The 20,266-nt window shown below is 54.8% G+C and overlaps 1 protein-coding gene across 3 annotated transcripts in view; it reads left to right on the plus strand.

Moving 5' to 3' along the window:
* The window catches only part of UNK (unk zinc finger), a 31,032-nt gene extending 11,599 nt beyond the window's left edge, over nucleotides 1-19,433 (plus strand). The window contains exons 2-16 of one of the 3 annotated variants that reach the window (XM_080826017.1): nucleotides 4,772-4,981; nucleotides 5,835-6,011; nucleotides 6,165-6,295; nucleotides 6,695-6,830; nucleotides 7,423-7,540; nucleotides 8,498-8,582; nucleotides 9,952-10,094; nucleotides 10,520-10,720; nucleotides 11,299-11,364; nucleotides 11,850-12,024; nucleotides 12,946-13,047; nucleotides 13,188-13,376; nucleotides 16,252-16,433; nucleotides 16,974-17,231; nucleotides 17,987-19,433. In XM_080826017.1, coding sequence (XP_080682143.1) covers nucleotides 4,772-4,981; nucleotides 5,835-6,011; nucleotides 6,165-6,295; nucleotides 6,695-6,830; nucleotides 7,423-7,540; nucleotides 8,498-8,582; nucleotides 9,952-10,094; nucleotides 10,520-10,720; nucleotides 11,299-11,364; nucleotides 11,850-12,024; nucleotides 12,946-13,047; nucleotides 13,188-13,376; nucleotides 16,252-16,433; nucleotides 16,974-17,231; nucleotides 17,987-18,142 — 2,329 coding nt within the window. In that variant the 3' untranslated portion in view covers nucleotides 18,143-19,433. The remainder of the gene's footprint in view (nucleotides 1-4,771; nucleotides 4,982-5,834; nucleotides 6,012-6,164; nucleotides 6,296-6,694; nucleotides 6,831-7,422; nucleotides 7,541-8,497; nucleotides 8,583-9,951; nucleotides 10,095-10,519; nucleotides 10,721-11,298; nucleotides 11,365-11,849; nucleotides 12,025-12,945; nucleotides 13,048-13,187; nucleotides 13,377-16,251; nucleotides 16,434-16,973; nucleotides 17,232-17,986) is intronic. The other 2 variants (XM_080826015.1, XM_080826016.1) reach the window with 2 other exon arrangements.
* The last annotated feature ends 833 nt before the right edge of the window (nucleotides 19,434-20,266 follow it).

A 20,266-nucleotide genomic window follows, 5' to 3' on the forward strand; every position in this document is an offset into this window, starting at 1 on the left:
GATCATGACCTGAGCCGAAGGCAGAGGCTTTAACCCACTGAGCCACCCGGGCACCCCAACATTTGTAATCAATTTGATGAAGGGACTTTAACTTTCCAAATCTTATCCCGTCTCCCCAAATCTGATCTTATTAAAACCTCTACAAAACTCGTAGTCAATTACTATGTTTTGAATTTCATCGAAAAAATGTGGAAGTTTGTTTTCTCTTGTTCTGTAAGTACATATTATTCTCAGTTTGGCCTCTTGGCCCTCGAGGTCTAAAATACTAACTGGTCCTTTATAGGAAGAGTTTGCTGCCTTCTCTAGTCTGGTTTGTTTTGGGGGAAGAGAGCAGGTCAGGGGCAGCAAGGCAGTAGAGTCCCAAGTGAGGCCATGCAACACTGTTCGAGAATCCGTGGGGGGACTAGATACGGATTAGAATACCAGCTCCTTTCTCCCCATTGTCTCTAAACATACGTAGTTTTTCTGTCACCTCTGATACTTTTCTGTTTATTCTGTTTGTTTAAATTCTCTTTGGGTGAAACACCCACACTGATAAATCTATTAAGTTAGACAACTTGGAATAGGATTTGAGGTTTAGCTGGAAATTGAACTGGTAGCAGTTTAAGGCTTGATATAAGCTTGATATAACACCTTGGGGTGATGTAATTTACTGAATTTACTAATCCCTTATGTGCTATCACTGTTAGTGGGGCAAGTGATTGAATTTAGATTTCCAATAGTCTGCTTTTTGCTGTTACTTACAGTTTTGGAAAATAAAAATAATCCAATAAATATTGAAAGTACTTTTGATTTTTTTAATGTGGCTTCATATATTTGATTTTAAAAGATTTGGGGAAAAGTATTAATAGCTGTATAAAGTGGGTTAACAATATGATAGGTACATTATGATTATATCTGTGTAAAAATACCAAGAGAAAATTTACCAAAAGGCTGATAACATTAGTGATGGGATTAAGGGCAACTTTGCCAATTTTCCAAAATTTTTATAAGTGGGCATGTGACTTTTTCATAATAATCTTTTGCATTTACAGATAAACCATTGGTGGGATAATTAATGTGATGTCCTGAAAAGAAGTGAAAGGTAGCTTTGATTTAAGCTCAGCCGTGGGGCAGTCTGGGGCAGACGTGACGGGCACGTCTGAGCAGTCGAGGTACATCCCTTTTTCTGGTTGAAGGCGTGGCTTTCTCGGCCAGAGCTCTTACTTGCCCAGGGCCTGTGTGGTTTCTGGACTCATTCTAGCCATAGTAGCTCACCAAGGCCTTGCCGTTCGGAACTGTTCTGTGTTACCGGCTTTTACTCCTGAGTGCAGGTGTTCCCAGGAGATGGGAGTGTGAAAAGCTTAGTGGTGTGGCCCTTGTGCCTTCCTCAGAGCTGGTGGGGAGAGTGAGTAGTTGGTATGTCTTCTCTCCTCAGACCCCAGGACTTCTTGGGTTTCCCGAGAGTTGGTTGAATTAGAGTGAATTTCAACCTGTTTAGTTCCTTAGATCTTGAACTTTCAAAGCCTTAAGATGTAGAGATGAATTGGAGCTTAACAGTGACAGTTTGTTTCATTTCAATCCATGAAGATAGGAAAGTGATTTCTAAGTGGTTTTCTCCCTGCGTCCTGGGCACTGCATTGCATGTTAGCACAGGGTCAGAGTGGGAGGGGGAGAATGGGAAATTCTGAACAGGTATTTTGATTCCTAGGTAGGAGGTGGTACAATTCCATTCATGATTTTAGCAAAAATGTTAGAAATTTCTCTCCTCTGATTGTAGTTGGCTAAAAGTGGGCTCTGTGTCTGCATGAATTTGGTCACTCAGCCCCTTCTCTCATGAGGGCTTTTCTGCAGGATATTCTGCCCTGTGTGCGGAGTTGCAGGTTTCCTGCAGTGTGGTGCTTTTCACAAGGGAATGGGGATTAGGCTCTCACCTCTCTGTGCTCTGTCTGCTGGCGGTATCCTAAAGCTGTAGGTATTGTTCTGCGGGCTTTGCCTTTTCTGTGACTTCATTTCTTGTGTTCATCCAGCAGACTATTTGGTTCTTACTTGCTGCCAAGAATTTTATAATCTAGTAGTAGAGAAAAATGTACAGATTCAGAACTTTAGAGATTCTAACTTTTAGCTGAGGACAAGGGCAGAAAGGGAAGGACCAGTGGAAGCCAAGGCACTGTGGAAGTAGTGGCATCAGATTTATTACCATTGAATTCAGTCTCGAAAGAGGTCTGCAGGTAAGGAAAGGGACTTAAAGGGAAGTTAAAGATCTATTTGCAAGACGCCAAGGACTCCAGTTTTAGCAGCTGGAATGGAGAGGAATCAAGGGAAATAAGGCTGGAAAAAAAAATATTGGGCCGGATGCTTAGGGCCTGGAATGCCAGACTGAATAGTCGGTGCTTATCTGGAACTACTGGGGGAAACTAAAGACTTTTAAGAAAGTGAGAATTAAATTTGGGCTCTAGGAAGAATAAAGGAATGTTGTGTAGTAGAAATTGGACAGGGGAGAGGCTGGAAGCAGAGGCTGGTTTATTAAAAAGTACAAAGTCCAAAAAATAAAAAAATAAAAAAAAAAAAAATAAAAAGTTCAAAGTCCCTGGCCTACCACTTAAAGTGAGATAATTTGTTGCCTCCTGTCTGTCCTCTGTGGCATCCCTGCCAGTCAGTGCCCTTGGGGTATTTGTGTGTGGCACTGTGGACAGGGCTGTCCCAAGCAAGCAGGTTGCTGAGGCTCTCCTTCTCCAAGAGGACAGACTATGCCCAAAGTCAGGGGGACCACATCTTAGAGTTCTTCCCCGGGCTGCCTCCCGGTTTTTTACTGAGGCACTGTTACCAGGCAGACAGGCACCACTCAGGGTTGGCACGTTTAGCAGATAAAAATACATGATGCTGGTTAGATTGCAATTTCAAATAAGGATACATTTTTATTATTAGAGTGCCCCATGAAATACTTGGTTTATCTGAGGTTCTGATTTAACTGGGTGTCCCAGGATCTGACAGTCCTAACCACTCTTCACTCTTCTCTGCTCCTGGCTCTGGACTCTGCTTCCAGAGTACTTGGAACTCTTGGACCCAAACATGCTTTCTAAGCTCATACTTAGCCCTTTGCCTTAAACATCCTTCCCACATTCTTCACCCACCAGCACTTCCCCATTTCCCTTTCTCTGTCCTAGCCTGTGCCCTCTGTGCTGGGTTCCCAAGGAACCCTCAGCCAACCTCCTTTAGAACCTTTCCCGCACTTGATTAATTCTGTCTGTTATTGTATGTGTCTCCCAAGAAATTATGGGCTTTCAGGGGCAAGGATCTGCATCTTCATTAGGGTCCTCAGTGCCTGCTACCATGCTTGCACCTAGTAGCTGCTCAATAAACATGTGCTGCATGAACTGTAGGCTCTATTTGGAAGTTTTACTGCCCCTTAAACCTTTACGAGTGTTCTGCAGGGAGCACCCAGCTCCAGCTTCCCCCAGCCCAGTACGTACACCTGGACACACTTCACACTTCAAGGAGGAGAGGGTTTTTCAGCACTTTTAATTAGCATTAAAGAAAACTTGTCTGGAAAGTCTCACCCTCAATCTTCCTGTCCCTATACCTTGTGTATGCCCAGACTAGTAAGGTCCCAAGTATCCTGGCATGAGCCACATCCTCTCACCTTTGTCTCATGCCTTCTAGCTTCAGGTGCTGCTTCAAGCCTGGACAGTTACTTCAGGTTGTTGCTCCCTCTGTGCCCCCTTCTGCACACAATCTTCTGTGCCTTCTAGAATCATCCTCTTTGCTGGCATCAGATGCCTTCTATCAAGCCATTTGTTGCCTGCATTGTTAGGGCTTAAGGGAATGAATAAAGAGAACTACACTGCCTGCCTGTCCCCGCTGTGTAGGGGCTCCCAAGTCTAAGACACCCTCCACCTGGATACATAGAGTGAGCCAAAACACAGATGGATGGCATGTTCTGTAAAGGGGGTAAGTGGGTCTGGGGCCCTCCACTGGGTGGTGCATGGGCGAGTGCTATATTGGGGTCTCTTGGCTATTACATGCAGAGTAGAGGGACAGAGGTTGGGAGGAGGCCAAAAGGACAGTGCTCCCAAATCTCCAGGTTAGTCAGGTCGTAAACAACCCCAGCTGCTGTGGGTACGCAGCTGTGAGACCATTGGGGGCAGGCAAGGCTGGGAGGGAGAGTCTCTTCAGATGCTTCTGTAAAAGGAGCTCCTTCCCAGGCACTAACCTGTGTAGTGCTAGGAAGTGTCTCTGGGAGCAAGCAGACAGACGGGACAATTTTTTTCTGACTCAGTAGTTCAGAGGAATGCCTTGTGACTTTCAGTTCCAAAGCAGCAGCCTCCCCAGCCCTCAGCCTGGAGCCTCACCCCTCCTTCTGGGACAGATGAGACCCTCAGGGATCCGGGACCCCTAGGCAGCAGAGGACCCTACAGGAGTTTGGGGAAAGCTCCTCATGCTCTTGTTTGCAGCCCTTTGCCTGTGATCAGTGGTTTGGCCTGGGAAACCTCAGGCAGGGCTCAGAGAGCTAAGCCGCTGATTAAGGCCTCCACTGGCTGCCATGGGAGACCGCTGACGGCTGACGGCTGTGGTCTGTGGTTCTCGCTCTTCAGGCTGGCTTGGGATCGGGGTACTGGGAGGGGTCTGGATGCTAAGGTCCACCCTTAGCTCTGGGCTTCTACTGCTGGCCTAATGGAACTAGCACCCCAGAGTAGGGCCCTCAGAGGACTTGGTGGCTAGCTTCTTGCTGGGAAGCAAGGGGCTTAAGTCTCTGCTCCTGGCCCACCCTCCGTGGGGGCTCTCCCTGCAGGTACCTGAAGGAATTCCGCACAGAGCAGTGCCCACTCTTCGTGCAGCACAAATGCACTCAGCACCGGCCCTACACCTGCTTCCACTGGCACTTCGTGAACCAGCGACGTCGCCGGTCCATCCGCCGTCGGGACGGCACCTTCAACTACAGCCCTGACGTCTACTGCACCAAGTACGACGAGGCCACAGGCCTCTGCCCGGAGGGCGACGAGTGAGTGCCCCACTCCCACGCCCCGCAACCTGCCCTCCGAGGAGCCTCATGTCTCCTGGGTCAGGTGCCCTCAGGACAGGCCGGGCAGAGCCTGGAAGCCAGCCAGAGGCTACTTTGGGGAGTACTCCTGTTGCCTGGCCTGCCTTCCTGTGGCCTGGACCTGGGGCTCAGACCTCGCCGTCCTCTGGGGGAGTCCTCTTCTTCTTTATCCACTTTTGGGAAACCTGTGTAGCCTTTTCTTCTGCTAAGTAGAAGAAAAGGCAAGCCTGGGGACATCACTGAGAGGGAATGTTTGTCGACCCTGCTTGTTTGAGCCTTGCAGAGGTGGTAGTGGGAAGCACTGCTGGGGATCTGTGGGTACAACTCACTGAGCCATCCCTGTACTTACACTTTTCCCAGAGGTCCAAGGCTTATTCTCTCCCACCCCCTGAGCCCCGTGCCCCCAGCCTGGTGAAGCACTGGGGCATGAGAAGTATGCCCATGCTTGGAGCAGGCCGTTTCTCTGTGGACCCCTGCAGATCCAGGCAGCACTTGCTCTCCCAGGAGTGTGTCCCCCTCTGGAGCTGCTCTTCAAGTCAGCCCAGGGCCCTGGCCAAGTAGCCCGAGAGGACTTGCTAAGCAGGCTGAAGTGGGAATCCTGGGCCCTTGTGGGCCCCCATCAAGCTACAGCGTCTGACAGGCGGTGGGAGGGGGGTTCTGTCCCCGAAGCAGGGCCCGTCACCACTGGCCTCCTCAACCAGCGCGCCGTCCGGGTGGTGGGGAACCTTCGGCGGGGGGGGCGCATGTGGGCTAATGGCCCAGGTTCCATGGGGCAAAGGTGAATGACCCCCCCCCCCCATACACAACGTTTCAGGTGCCCATTCCTGCACAGGACCACAGGGGACACTGAGCGCAGGTACCACCTCCGCTACTACAAAACTGGAATCTGTATCCACGAGACAGACTCAAAAGGCAACTGCACCAAAAACGGCCTGCACTGCGCTTTTGCCCACGGGCCCCATGACCTCCGTTCCCCTGTCTACGACATCAGGTGGGCTGGATGCCATGCTGGGCTGATGGCTGTGGGCCAGGGTGGGGGCCTGGCTGCTGACACGGGGACTGCCATAGATGGAGTGCAGGGGCTGGCACTCTGGGTCTCCCCTCATGCCCCGTCCCCACTCTCTGTCCTCTCCTTTCCTCCCAGAGAGCTCCAGGCCATGGAGGCCTTGCAGAACGGCCAGACCGCAGTAGAGGGCAGCACAGAGGGCCAGACGGCTGGGGCTGCGAGCCATGCTATGATAGAAAAAATCCTCAGCGAGGAGCCACGGTGGCAAGGTAAAGGTGGCCCCACAAATGGCTGTGCCTCCTCCTGTCCAATGTCCGTCCCTTCTCCTTTTCTGCCTGGAGCTGCCCTAAGGGTTTGGCTCACCACCACTTCTTCATCCCACCTTGCATCCAGCCACAGCCCTTCCATTTGGGGACGTTTCTGGGGAGTTTCTCCAGACATGCCTTGCCCTTAGGTGTGTTTATGTACATGTGTTGTTGACCCTTGGGACGTTGCCCTTTTGGAACCTGTGAGCCTTGAGTGTCTCCAGTGAGCGGTGGTGTTCTTACCTTCCTCCTGGGTCTCAGTCTTGGCATTGGCACAGGAGGTGGTCTGAGCTCCTGGACCCCTTCCCAAGTGGCTTCTCCTGCCTCACCTACCTGACCCCTGCCTTTGGCCCCCTTGTGTAGAGACTGCTTATGTGCTGGGGAACTATAAGACGGAGCCGTGCAAGAAGCCTCCGAGGTTGTGTCGCCAGGGCTATGCCTGTCCCTACTACCACAACAGCAAGGACCGGCGGCGGAGCCCCCGGAAACACAAATACAGGTCCTTTGGCCTAGGCAGGCCAGTCATGGGAGGGAGGGGTGGCAGGGAAGGGATTGCGGCGGGGGCTGCTTCCAGGGTGCTCCCAGGGAGGCTGGGAGGTCAGCCCTGGGGATTACAGGGTTGCAGGTCCCACGTATAAGGGGAGGAAGTAGTCAGGATAGCTGAATGATGGGGAGTCCTCCGGGATCCTCCTCTGGCATGAAATGAGGATCTTGGGTCAGACGATCTCCAGGGCCCCTCCTGTTCTGATTCTGAGGGGCAACTGCAGGGGCCAAGCCATCGTGTGGGAAATATGGTTCTGGCTGTAGCCTGGCTCTCCTGGAGCTGCAGAGTGCTTGGCATTAGGATCTGGCGGAAGGGGAAAGAAAGTGTCCTTCTTGCTGATAATTGCCATGCTGCACCGCAGAAGCAGAGCCAGCTTCTGGCCCCAGTAAGGCTCTTACTCTGCAGCTCATCTTTTCTCTTTGTGAGCCTGGCCCTGTGAAGCAGGGAGACCAGAGAGGGACCCTGAATAGGCATGTAGTTGGCATTCCCCAGCTCCTAATCTCTCCCTCTCCTGCATCCCTCTGACCCCACTGTCTAATTGTACCAGGTCATCTCCGTGTCCGAACGTAAAACACGGGGATGAGTGGGGAGACCCTGGCAAGTGTGAGAACGGAGATGCCTGCCAGTACTGCCACACGCGCACGGAGCAGCAGTTCCACCCGGAGGTGGGCGTTGGACTGGGGCTGGGGCCCTGTGAGGTCTGTGGTGGCTTTACGTGCCCTTTTGGGGAAGCAAGGAGACAGGAAAGGAGGGCCTGGGCAGGTGTGGGCTCACACTGACATGATCCTGGAAGAGGCCCCCACCTGTGCAGCGCCTAAAGGAGCCCTGCCCGACTTTGGCAACTTACCTTTTTTCTGAGCCCATAGTCCCTGAGCAGACCCCGCTCCCGATTTTGTTTCCCCTCCGCCTTCTGACAGGGAAGGCATGGACTGGGCGAAGTGACCTGGCCATTCTGGGCTTTGAACCATTCATGATGCTTACAGTCCAGTGACATGAGGATTTAAAAGACAAGAAAACCCCTCCTAGGTGTGTTGCAGATCAGAGCTTATGGTATCAGCTACCTCCCTGGTGTACTTCCCCCACCCACTGGCCCCATGGTGTAGCCTTGGGCCATGTCAGTGTCCCAAAATCTGGGATAGGGTACGTAGAGGCACGTGCTGTGCATGGTCCATGGAGGCTAGGACATCCTGAGATAGACATACGGACAGAGGCCTCCTTATGGGGGTCGTAGACAGCGGGGTGGAAAGTTGTAGAAAGATGTAGATCCCAACTCCGGGTGCCCCCGGTGGGTGGGTGTTGCCTGTGATCTTGGCTTCCTTGACACCAAGAGGGCCATTTGGAAGTCACAGACCTGAGTGGAGAAGCACCGTGGAGAAGATCCCTTTGTGAGGGCCGAAGCAAGGCTGGTTGAACCTGTGACCCCAGAATGGAGGGTGTCTTTGACATGGGGATGGCCATACCCGCTTCAGGAGTTTGAATATCAAGAATCAGTAGGGAGAAACTTAGGGAAGTGGCATGGGAGGAGAAAGGAGATTACTAAGCTAACCCTCCTGTGTTGAAGGCACCCATGCCTGCCTGTCCCTCTTTGCCTAAACCTGACCTGCCTCTGCTCTACCCTCCAGATCTATAAATCCACCAAGTGCAATGACATGCAGCAGTCGGGCAGCTGTCCCCGAGGACCTTTCTGCGCCTTCGCCCACGTAGAACGTATGCTGCTCCCATTGCCCTCTCCGCCCTCTCCTCCCCCACCCTCTGCTCGGGCTGTCAGAGGAGTGGCCTCTCATCTGCCGGCCAGCAGCGGGCTCTGTCCTCACTGGAAGTTCTGGTCCCCCCAGCACACACCCCCCGGAACTGGCCTCAAACCCTGGAGCTTCCAAGGTCGTGAGACAGAGAGCAGGACCGGGCCCCTGGTCAGGCATTCACAGTCCCAGGCAGGGTGAGGCGCCCTCCCAGAGCCAACTAGGCAGATCTCAGCAGCCACCCTGTGCCACATCCTTGGCAGACGTCACTAACTGAACATGGCGCTCCGTCCTCCTGAGAGCAGAACTATCCAATAAAAATTTACTGAAACTTCCTCATGTTATTTTAGATTTTCTAGTAACTATGTTTAAAAAAAAAAGTTAACAATACATTTTTAGTTAATACGATACAAAATGATAATCATTTCAAAAATAGTGTAGAAAAATATTTTTACTTTTTTCCTTCCAAACGATGTCTTTGAAATCTGTTGCACACTCAAGTAGGTGGGTGTAGCACGTTTCAGTTCAGACCAGCCCCTCGTAGCCAAATGGGGCTCATAGCTGCTGCATCTGACAGTGCGGCTCTCGGTTCTTTTTTTTAAGATTTTATTTATTTATTTGGCAGAGATAGAGAGGGAACACAAGCAGGGGTAGTGGGAGAGGGAGAAGCAGGCTTCCCGCCCAGCAGGGAGCCTGATGTGGGACTCGATCCCAGGACCCTGGGATTGTGGCCTGAGCCTAAGGCAGACGCTCAACCCACTGGGCCACACAGGCGCCCCTACGGCTCTCGGTTCTTACATTGTACTCCAGACCACTGCCCGTCTCAGAGGTGGAGGTCAAGTTAGAACTCACGTCCGCCGCAACCACTGCTTCGATTGTCCTTCACCTCTTTTCAGGCTCAGGCCTTATTTCTGGGATTCGAGGCCCTTGGGAGCGGGGAGTATATTCTCGGCACGGAGGTCATCCCCAGCCGTGGGCAGCTGGGCCCACTGATTGAGACAACACAGAGAAGTGACTAATGGCTCAGGCTCTGGAGTAGTACAGACCAGAGTTCGCCACCCAGGGAGATTAACTTACCTCTCCGAGCCCCAGTTTTCTTAATCTGTAAAATGAAAACCACAATATTATTTGCATTTTCCGGTTATTGTGAAGTTCGCAGTTAATACAAATTGCTTGGTGCAAAGTAAGTGCACAGTATGCAGTATTAATAGAAAGAAGGTAGGACCCTTCCCTTTGTGTACAGGGGCATGGTCTCCTTTGAAAAACACCCAGATGTGTTTTTGGAGGGACAGAGCTGGCACCGGAGCCTGCTGACACCCTGATCCCGTCTTTTGCAGAGCCACCTCTCAGTGACGATCTACAACCTTCTTCAACTGTGTCAAGCCCCACTCAGTCGGGTCCCGTCTTGTACATGCCATCTGCTGCCGGAGACTCGGTGCCCGTGAGCCCCTCCAGCCCGCATGCCCCTGACCTCAGCGCTGTACGTGCCTGTCCAGGGAGTGGGTGGGCACTGTGCCTAGCCAGGAGCTAACGCCTGCCTCTGATGCCCCCACTTCCTCACAGCCTGTGCTTGGGGCGGGCACCCTGGTATTTTGCCTCAGGCCAAGGGGTTCTACTCTTTCTGCCCCAGGGTTTTTCTGTCAAAATCTGGTGGAGGGTGGTGTACCCAGAGCCTGTGTTGGTCAGCCTGGATAGAGCTGGTAGAAGGGATACAGGCCTTCTGTCACACTCCCCCATAATTTCCTCATGAGGTTCGGGGTCCCCGCATGGTAGCTGATGCCCACTGGCAGATGAAAACAGAACTGAGCTCCCTGCTGAAGAACCTCCTTCTGAGAAGGGGGTAGAGGATGGGCCGTGCCCCAGCCCACATTTTGCCCACCAAGCCGCTCCCTTTCTTTTCTGCAGCTCCTCTGTAGAAACAGCAATCTAGGAAGCCCATCTAATCTCTGTGGCTCCCCCCCGGGCTCCATCAGGAAGCCCCCGAACCTGGAAGGCATTGTCTTCCCTGGGGAGTCTGGCCTCGCCCCTGGCAGCTATAAGAAGGCTCCTGGCTTTGAGAGGGAAGACCAGGTGGGAGCCGAGTACCTGAAAAATTTTAAATGCCAGGTAAGGGATGTAAGGGGAAGCCCAGTGAGGTTAGCCTTGTCCCTGCATGGGGCAGGAGAAGCCCTGGAGGGCTGTCTTGGCCCAACTGTGGGGAACAGGACTGCGAGCTAGGAGGCCCCTGTCTTCAGCCTCTGCAACACTAAGCGGAGGGAGTGAGGCTGTCCGTTTTACAGACGAAGGCAGGAAGGTTAGCACAGCCAGGTACCTCACCCTGTGACAGAGCCAGTTCACAGAGGAGTAGGGACTCCTGTCTGTCTTCTGACCCCAGAGCTCTTCTTCCCCCTGCCCTGTGCTGCCTTGGCGGAGTGGCAGGGCCTTGAGGAATAGGACAGAGGGTCTCTAATTGGACTTAGCTGAGGCTTGGAGTCACCAGGGAGAAGAACAGTTCCCCTGATTCCTAGGGTAGGGAAAGGCGTAGGGGTGGGGAGGGAGAGCAGGGTATGTGTAGAGAGGGGGACTGCGTGACAGGGACCTTCAGCCATAATGGGCCATGGCAGGTTGATGCTTGGGAGGACTCCTGGACTCAGGGGCCCTCCCTCGCACCGCATTCATCTCCTGTTCTGACTTCTCTCTCTCAGGCCAAGTTAAAACCCCATTCTCTAGAGCCCAGGAGCCAAGAGCAGCCTCTGCTTCAGCCCAAACAGGTATACAGCCCTCAGCCCCCTTTCTGCCCTTCTGGCGCTGCTATCCATAGGACAGGCCCAGAGTCCCAGGCCTCAGCAAGTAGGGCCACTGCTTACCCACAAGCCGAGGGCAGGACTAAAGTGGGGCCCCAGCTCCAGAGAGGGTAGGGTCAAGCCCTGGAACCCCTTACCTCCTGGACTCACTCAATAGCCAAAGACAGTATTTCTTGAGCATGTGTACTATGCTAGGCACTGGACTGGCTTCTCCCTTCCCCTGCTACAGGACCTAGGGGGAGTGGGCCCTGCAGCCTGTAAGCCACAGTTCTCCCAACTCCAGCCTGTCAACAAGGTGTCGAGTGGGTGGGGTCCTGTCTGGGCATGGGGGCATCGGGAGGAGAGCTGGGATGCGCCATTCCCTTCTGTGCCTCCCAGCCCCCATCTCTAGCCCCGGCCATGGCCTCCATGAGCGGGCATCCCATCGCCGCCTCCTCCCTCTCTCGTTGCAGGACATGCTGGGCATCCTTCCCGCTGGCAGCCCCCTGACCTCAAGCATCTCTTCCAGCATCACCTCCAGCCTGGCAGCTACTCCCCCTAGCCCTGCCGGCACCAGCAGTGTCCCTGGCATGAATGCAAACGCTCTGCCCTTCTATCCCACCAGCGACACAGTAGAGTCAGTCATAGGTAATTAGGCCATTTCTGTTGCCAAGTCCAGGACTGGATCTGGAGTTAGAGAAACTAGGTCTCTGGAGTGATATTCAAACCAGCGTACTTGTTACTTTAGACCTTTATCTTGGGAGAGTCAGAGGGTGGGCACTTTGAGCCCTTTGGAAAGGGAAAATGAGCCCAAGGTGTGCGCCAAGACTAGCCCTTATAGGAAAGTAGCCTCCGGTTTGCTCATTGTGCAAATTAGAAAGAGATACCTCTTCCTCTGGACAAGTACAGTCTTATCCCATGACATAGGTCATTCAGCCCTCACTCATTTTCTCAGTAGGTATCCTTGTATAGCGAATGACTTGTGCAACTGTCCTCAGAGCTCCTGGTCAGTAGAAGCCACTGCCTTTCTGTCTCAGCAGTCATTTATGCGTTCTACTTTGTGCCAGATCCTGTTTTAAGCACTGGGACGTTAAGAGATGCCGGCAGGGTGTTCCTGCCCTCAAGGAGGGGCATGGTTCCCACCCTCCCCGTCTAGTCCAGCAGAGGGCAGTGGGTATTCATCAAGCACCTGCCGTGCACTAGCCACTGAGGGCCCAAAGGCTTGCTTGCCCCTGGAGAACTCAGGGATGAGACATGTGAGTGGTAACACCAGGAGACGAGACGAGGCCTCTGCCCGAGTCAGGAAGCCTGCACTGGGTCCCCTGGAGGTATCAGTGAAGGCTTCAGAAAAGAGAGCCATTGGAGCTGGACTTGGCCGGGCGGACAGCACAGGGCATCTGTGCTGGCAGAGGAGCAGCCCGACAGGCAGAGGCTTGAGAGCATGGGTCTAGTGGGACTGAGCATGAAGAGGAGGCAGTAGAGGGCAGGTGGGGCCCGGAGGCCTGGAACCTCAGGGTGGTGTGGCCTCTCGGGAGGCAAGGAGGCTTACCCCCCTCTGTCTGTCTCCAGAGTCTGCCTTGGATGACCTGGACCTGAACGAATTTGGGGTGGCTGCCCTAGAGAAGACTTTCGATAACAGCACAGTGCCCCACCCAGGCAGCATCACAATTGGTACTGGGCAGCGGGTGGGCGGCATGCGGGGGTGGGGGTGGGGGCCTCCTAGGCCCAAGGTGGGCACGAGCTGCCCCCTGCTGGTGTGGCTCTGCGTAGCTTGCCCTGCCCTCACTGGCCCTCCGGGGCCTCTCTTCCAGGTGGCAGTTTGCTGCAGAGCTCTGCCCCCGTGAACATCCCTGGCTCCTTGGGCAGTTCTGCTTCTTTCCACTCGGCATCCCCGTCCCCTCCTGTCAGCCTCTCCTCACATTTCCTGCAGCAGCCCCAGGGCCACCTGAGCCAGTCAGAAAACACATTTTTGGGGACCTCAGCATCACATGGATCTTTGGGTAAGAGGGGGTGTGTGTCTCTGAGACCTGGGGCAGGTTTGGAAAGTACTTTGGAAGGTGCTTTGGCCACTCTGTCCACAGCCAGAGGCAGTGCAGAATGGAGGTTGAAGCAAGTGGCTTATGGCTTGGAGGTGGGTCAGGTCCCTGTTCTGCGTCTCCCTTAGCGGGGTAAACCTAGACAAGCAACTTAGCCTCTCAGTTTCCTCTGCTTTAAAATTTGTATCGTGGCAGCATCCTCCTTGTAAGACGGTGGTGACGCTTAAGTGGAGTAACGTGAGGAAGTGCTGGGTCTGGGGCCGGCGTGCAGTGAGAAGCAGTGGCCTCCAGCGCCAGGGCCTAGGTGCTGTTCACGCCCGCGCGCTGGTTCTGCCCAGTCACCCAGAACTCGCGGAGGTGGGCTCACAACAGCCAGCTTCACAGGAGGCAAAGGGAAAAGTCTGAGTAGGCTCAGAGCGGCCTTCCTAGTAAACAGAGACACCAAGCAGACCTCGCTGGAACCCCAAAGGCTATTTGCTGCACAGCGGCATCAGAATGGTGCGGACTGTGGCTTCTGGAGGGCACGTCAGTAACAGCCGCTAGAAGCAGGGGTTGGCGAGCCGCAGACTCCCCGGCCAGCCGGCGGGCGGGTATAAGTATTCAACAACTCGGTACCCAACGTGCCACCTCTGCTCTTCGTTCCCCAGCCCCAGCGGCTGCTGGAGCAGATCAGGACTAACCCCCACTGAGGGTGCTGGGCTTCCTGGTCACACGGAGCCTCACCCTCTGAGCCACATTTGACGTCCTGACCAGGTTGGGAGCTCGCTAATCTCCCTCCAGAGATCAGGGCAGCACGTTGCTGTCTTAGCATCTTTCTGGCTTGGAAGGGGCTGTTCCATTTTATGTTGAGTCTGTAGGGGTTCGATGCTTTCGGTTACATTTGTCTGACCTGTTCGGATTCTGGAAGCATCTCGACTGTAGCCCTTTTCGGTGGCCGCACATTCGTTCATTCCTTCTCCGTGTAGTGGTCGAGCAGAGCTGCTAGGTGCACTGTGAGCTCAGCGGTCCCTGCTGGCTTGGAGCCATGGTCTGGTCAGGGAGGCAGAGGAGCACAGACATTAGAGTGCACTTAGGGACTGTCACTGTTGGGTGGAGCCAAAGGCCTCATTTGTGATTCAGAGTAACGGGGACCTGACCTGGATGCTCAAGAGAGGAAGTGGCTCCTCTCCAAGAGAGGAAATGCTGCCCGAGTGTGGGGCGGAGGGCCTGGGAAGAGCTTGCTGCTGGGGCTGGGTGGTTGGTTCTGAGTTCTCGCCCCTGAGCACATAGGCTCATAGATTGTGCACATCTCAGGCTCTCCACACAGGATGGCATCGCTCTTTTATTTTGGATACACTTCTGTTGCTTGGAGGGTTCTGGAACATCCTGGCTAGATCAGTGGGGAAGGGAATGAGAAAGAAATTATTAGAATGATAAGTGTGGGCAGAAGGAGGCCAGACGTGGGTATGGATCCCCCTCTGGAAGATGGGGGCTTCTCCAGGGGCCGCAGAGCAGGACACATGGAGTAAGCCTTTGGAGTCAGATGCCCTGAATGTGTATTGGGTTCATTACTTCGTGTGTGTGTGTGTGTGTGTGTGTTTAAGATTTACTTATTTATGGGGCGCCTGGGTGGCTCAGTCAGTTAAGCATCTGCCTTAGATTCAGGTCATGATCTCAGGGTCCTGGGATCAAGCCTGGTGTCGGGCTCCCCACTCTGTGGGGAGTCTGCTTCTAATGCCGCACTTATGTTCTCTCAAATAAAATTTGAAAAAGAATATTTGAGAGAAAGAGAGCATAGGGGCGCCTGGGTGGCTCAGTGGGTTAAGCCTCTGCCTTCCGCTCAGGTCATGATCTCAGGGTCCTGGGATTGAGCCCCGCATTGGACTCTCTGTTTAGCAGGGAGCCTGCTTCCCCCCCCTCTGCCTGCTGCTCTGCCTACGTGTGATCTCTTTCTCTGTGTCACATAGATAAATAAGATCTTTTAAAAAAAGAAAAAAAGAGAGCATAGAGGAAAGGACAGAGGGACAGAGAATGTCAAGCAGACCCTCTGCTGAGTGTGGGACCTGACACGGGGCTTGATCCCAGGACCCATGAGATCATGACCTGAGCTGATACCAAGAGTGAGACTCCCCACCGACTGAGCCACCCAGATGCCCCTACTATTTGCATGATTCTTAGCAACACAGTGTATTTGTTTCTTTTTTTTTTTTTTAAGATTTTTTTTATTTATTCATTTAACAGAGATCCCAAGTAGGCAGAGAAGCAGGCAGAGAGAGAGGAGGAAGGAGGCTCCCTGCTGAGCAGAGAGCCCTACACGGGGCTTGATCCCAGGACCCTGAGATCATGACCTGAGGCGAAGGCAGAGGCTTTAACCCACTGAGCCACGCAGGCGCCCCTATTTGTTTCTTTATCGTAAAACAAGGGGAAAGAACCCAGGACTCCCCGAACTCCTCCTGCTCCAGCTGTGCCATCATCTGAGGCTCTGGGCTGCATTTTTGCCCCTGCGCTCCTCCCAGGCCTTACAGAAGGTGCAAGAAGGCTCCCCCTCCCTCTAGCCCAGAAGTCAGTTCACAGTCACAGATCGCCGCCTTTACAGCTCCTCTCCCTGCAGCACTTCCCAAGTCCCCTGAATCACCCTGCGAGGCAAATGCTGAGGATGCCAAGCCTCCGACGTTCAGTGCTCAAGCAGGTCTGATGCGACCGTGGGCCCCGCACGTTCCTGAGGCTCCCCAGCCCGACATTGCTGAGGCCTTGCGCAGTTCGCCCCTCGAAGCTTCCCAGACAGGGTTGGACAGGACCAGGGCCTGGGCTCAGGCCTGAAACCCTCCGGGCTCTAATGTCCCTCCCTTTCCTGAGGCAGGTCTGAACGGGATGAATAGCAGCATCTGGGAGCATTTTGCCTCTGGTAGCTTCTCCCCGGGCACTTCCCCTGCCTTCCTGTCAGGGCCAGGGGCTGCTGAGCTGGCCCGGCTGCGGCAAGAGCTCGAAGAAGCTAACGGCACCATCAAGCAGTGGGAGGAGTCCTGGAAGCAGGCCAAGCAGGTACGGGCTCCCACACCCACTCGCCTTCCCAGGGCCAGTTGGCATCCAGCCTGAGCCCATCTTAGAGCAGGTGCAGCGGTGGGAGGGCAGCAGAAACTCAGTTTTATTCACTCTTTTCTCCCGTGGAAACACTTCCCTTGCCAATCAGGACCCTGGGGTGGCTGGTGTCCCAGGCCCGGAATTCCCACTGTGAGTTATTTGGTTTGGTCCCACAGCACTGCTGGCCTCTCCCCGGAAGCCCTAACTTTCCAGGGCTCCAGGTCCAAGGTTCTAGATCCTAAGATGGTTCCTCCGTCCACCCGCAGCATCCCCAGATCTGCCTAGTGCTCCCCTGCTGTGGTGGGCTCAGCCCCCTGCCCTGCCTACAGAGGGTCTCTTGCAGGCCCTGACATCTCTCTTCTCTGCAGGCAGTGCCCGCCTCCTCCCTCCCCAGCAGGCCCTGCAGCCACAAGTGGCCCATGCAGGCTCCCAGAGAGGTGCTTGCAGGGGACACGGGGGCAGGGGGCCGTCATGATGAGGCGCTGTGTGTTGGGCCCACAGGCTTGTGATGCCTGGAAGAAGGAGGCAGAGGAGGCCGGTGAGCGGGCCAGCGCAGCAGGTGCCGAGTGCGAGCTGGCCCGGGAGCAGCGGGATGCACTGGAGGGGCAGGTTAAGAAGCTGCAGGAAGAGCTGGAGCGGCTGCACTCGGGCCCCGACCCGCAGGCCTTGCCCACCTTCTCTGACCTGGAGGCCCTCTCGCTCTCCACCCTCTACTCCCTCCAGAAGCAGCTGCGGGCCCACCTGGAACAAGTGGACAAGGTCAGCCCCGGGGGTCAGGGGAGCGCCGGGTGGGGCATGCAGCAGCCTCAGGACTTGGACTCTGATGGGGCCACGGTTCTTCCTTCTGAGAGCCTCTGCCCACCTGCTGGGCCGACCCAGGGTGCTGCCCTGGAGGAGAGGAAGTGTCCCTTCTGGGGGAGCTGAGAAAGGCGGAGGTGGAGATGTAGCAGTGCCCGCCCCACCCCCCAGTTCTGGGCGGTGCTGACCCAGGACACATCACTAGGCCTGGGCCTTCAGGGGCATCGGGATGCTTCTCCTCCTGTGAGCCCTGCACATACCAACACACGTTCCAGAACAGTTAGGTCCCCAGGGCTACTTTGCATTCCTAGGTGCCCGGCTGGATGCCCAGGGAGCATGGCACAGCAGAAAAGCCCATTCTTTCCTTCTCCGGGCATTTGTAGCCAGGCCTCACTGTTCTCATGTGGGGACTGAGGGTCGCTGCAGGAGCAAACGAGGCAGAGGCTTTGTGGGAGGAAGAGCCTGTCCGGGCGGGAGCTGTGGAGCATCCCTGGGCCTTCCCCCTCCCCAGGGGGGCTGGGAGCAGACTTTGGGAGCCGAGGGCAGCACCCTGAACTCCAGCTCTGCTCTCTCACTTGCTGGCTGAGGCCTGCGAGCGTGCTGCTGAGCTCTGTGCCTCGGTTTCCTTGCCCCAAGGGGGCTGAAGTGAATGCAGAGAGAGCTGCTGGTTCGCCTCGGGGCCAGGCCAGTGACACGGTATCCCTCTCCCTCCCCAGGCCGTGTTCCACATGCAGTCGGTGAAATGCCTTAAGTGTCAGGAGCAGAACCGAGCGGTGCTGCCGTGCCAACACGCCGTGCTGTGCGAGCTCTGTGCCGAGGGCAGCGACTGCCCCGTCTGCCAGCCCAGCCGGGCCCACACCCTCCAGTCGTGACCCTGCAGGCCTGGCCCCGGCCTGGCTCAGATCTTCTTACCTAGGACTTTTTAAAGTATATATATGTATGTATGTATGTATGTATGTATATGTATATGATTATATGTATACATTTCTGTACGTGTGCAGGTATGCGTGGGCAGCAGTGTGTGAACAGTGTCTGTGTGTATATCTGTACATAGATATAGACACACACTTTAAAACAGACTTACCAAGCACTTTTTAAAAGAAAAAACTATTTTGCAGCCCTGCCCTTGCCCACTCTCTCCTTTTCCACTGCAGAGACATAGTCCTCTCGTTGCCCACAGGCTTTTTGGCGGGGGATATGTTTCTGTCTCTTTTTAATGTAGGAAAACTAACTAGTTTTAACTTTGTCCTGGGGCCCGAGCAGGAAGCTGAAAGGGGCCAAGGGGAGGAACCAGGCCTTCAGGGCGGGCCCTGTTCACTGCACCTCCCCAGGCCATGGCCAGAGCCAGGGGTGTGGACATCCCCAGGGCCAGACCTGGTTCCCAGCCACGAGGCTTGAGAAGGGGGGTGTGCTGGGGTCTAAGCCAGCCTAGCTCCTAGGTTTACCAAATGTGTATTTAGTCTGGGGTTGGCAGGCCAAAGCTGCAGGGGCCAGCCCCGCTCCCATCCCTGGGCCCTTGAAGCTCCTTGAGGGGCAAGGCCCGGGAGTTCTACCCCTCAGGTTCCTGAGGCCAGGGGTCCACCTCAGTCCTCTCCCTCCGGGCCCCCAGAGCAGCCTCCCTGGCCCCAGGACCCCTTACCAGACTGGCACTGCCCTCTTCATAACCCTCTAGCTGCTATCAGCGTCACCCCCTCCCTCCCCTCCCTCTGGCAGCTAGCAGGGCAAATGGCGGGAAGGAGCTGCGGACTGGGGACCAAGGTGGGGCTTAGGCCCTGCCCTCCTCACTGGGAGGGGCTCCGTATGCATTCCTTGGTGCTCTCTTGAGTGCAGCTGACGTCCTGCCCGTTTGGAGCAGACGCCTGTGTACGTGTATGTGCGTGCCTGTCCAGTGTATATTGTGTCTTAGCTTCCATTTTAAAAATTGTTCTGTACAGAAAGATGCAGCGGGGGCGGGAGGGCAGAGCGGGTGGAGGGAAGCCACCCTTGTCCCAGCGCTGGGGGTCTGGGGTGGGAGCAAGAGGGCTGTGAAGGGTCTGGCCTGGCCCAGGCTCCCCCTTGGGCTCAGCACGAAAGGGCTTTCAATGAATTAAGTGAAAACTTTTTTTACAAAAATTCAAAAATCAACAAAGCTCCAAACCTATTGGAAATAAAATATGAACTTACAGCCGCAGCTTGTTTACATGGGGGTGAGGGAGAGTAGGGCCCCAAATAAGAGCCTCTGATGAGTTAGCGTGGCCCCCTCAGCCACGAGCCAGCCCCAGCGGTGCCACGGAAGAGCTCAGGCCTCCACCCAAGGTGTGGCTAGGCAGCCGCCGCCACCTTCAAGCCCCCAGGTGGCTCCAGGCCCCTAGACAGAGCTCAAGTGCCCTCCCACCCAGGCCTGCTGGTGCAAATGAGTTGGGAGACCTTTAGCCCTGGGGACTTCCTAGGCTTAGGACTCAGGGACCCACTATCGGCTGGGACCTGATGCCTGTTTGGCGGAAGACAACAGGCCCCTCGTCGTCTCCCAGAGAAGCAGACACATACTGCTTTCTCATAAAAGCAGGAGGAGGAGGAGGGTCTCAGCCTTTGAGCCACCTGCTTCCCCTGCTCAGAGCTGGCCTAGCCGGTGGCCGTGAGAAAATGCACCCACTGGGCTCTGTGTGGGGCTCAGGTTCAGAGCTGAAAGGAGCCTTGAAGATGGTCTCATCTGACCTCCAGCCCACATCATACAAAGGTTAAGGGACTCAAACAGGGTCATACAGCTAGAATGACAACATGGCCTTGGGCTCTGACTACCAATACAGGGTCCACCTGGACTAGGTCCCAGCCTGGCCAAGGACCCTGCTCCTCTAAGCCCTCAAACAGCCACTCAGCCTCCACTCGTGGGAGAACCCCCTCCCCCGGCTCCCAGTGCTCCCCTCGGAGTGCCAGGCAGCACCCACAAACTGACATGCCTAGTCATGTTTTGTGTGAAGCCCTGCTTGTGCATCAGTTACTCCCACGCCTGCTCTAGA

This window comes from Martes martes (genome assembly GCF_963455335.1).
Source record: "Martes martes genome assembly, chromosome: 16".
NCBI classification, from domain to species: domain Eukaryota; kingdom Metazoa; phylum Chordata; class Mammalia; order Carnivora; family Mustelidae; genus Martes; species Martes martes.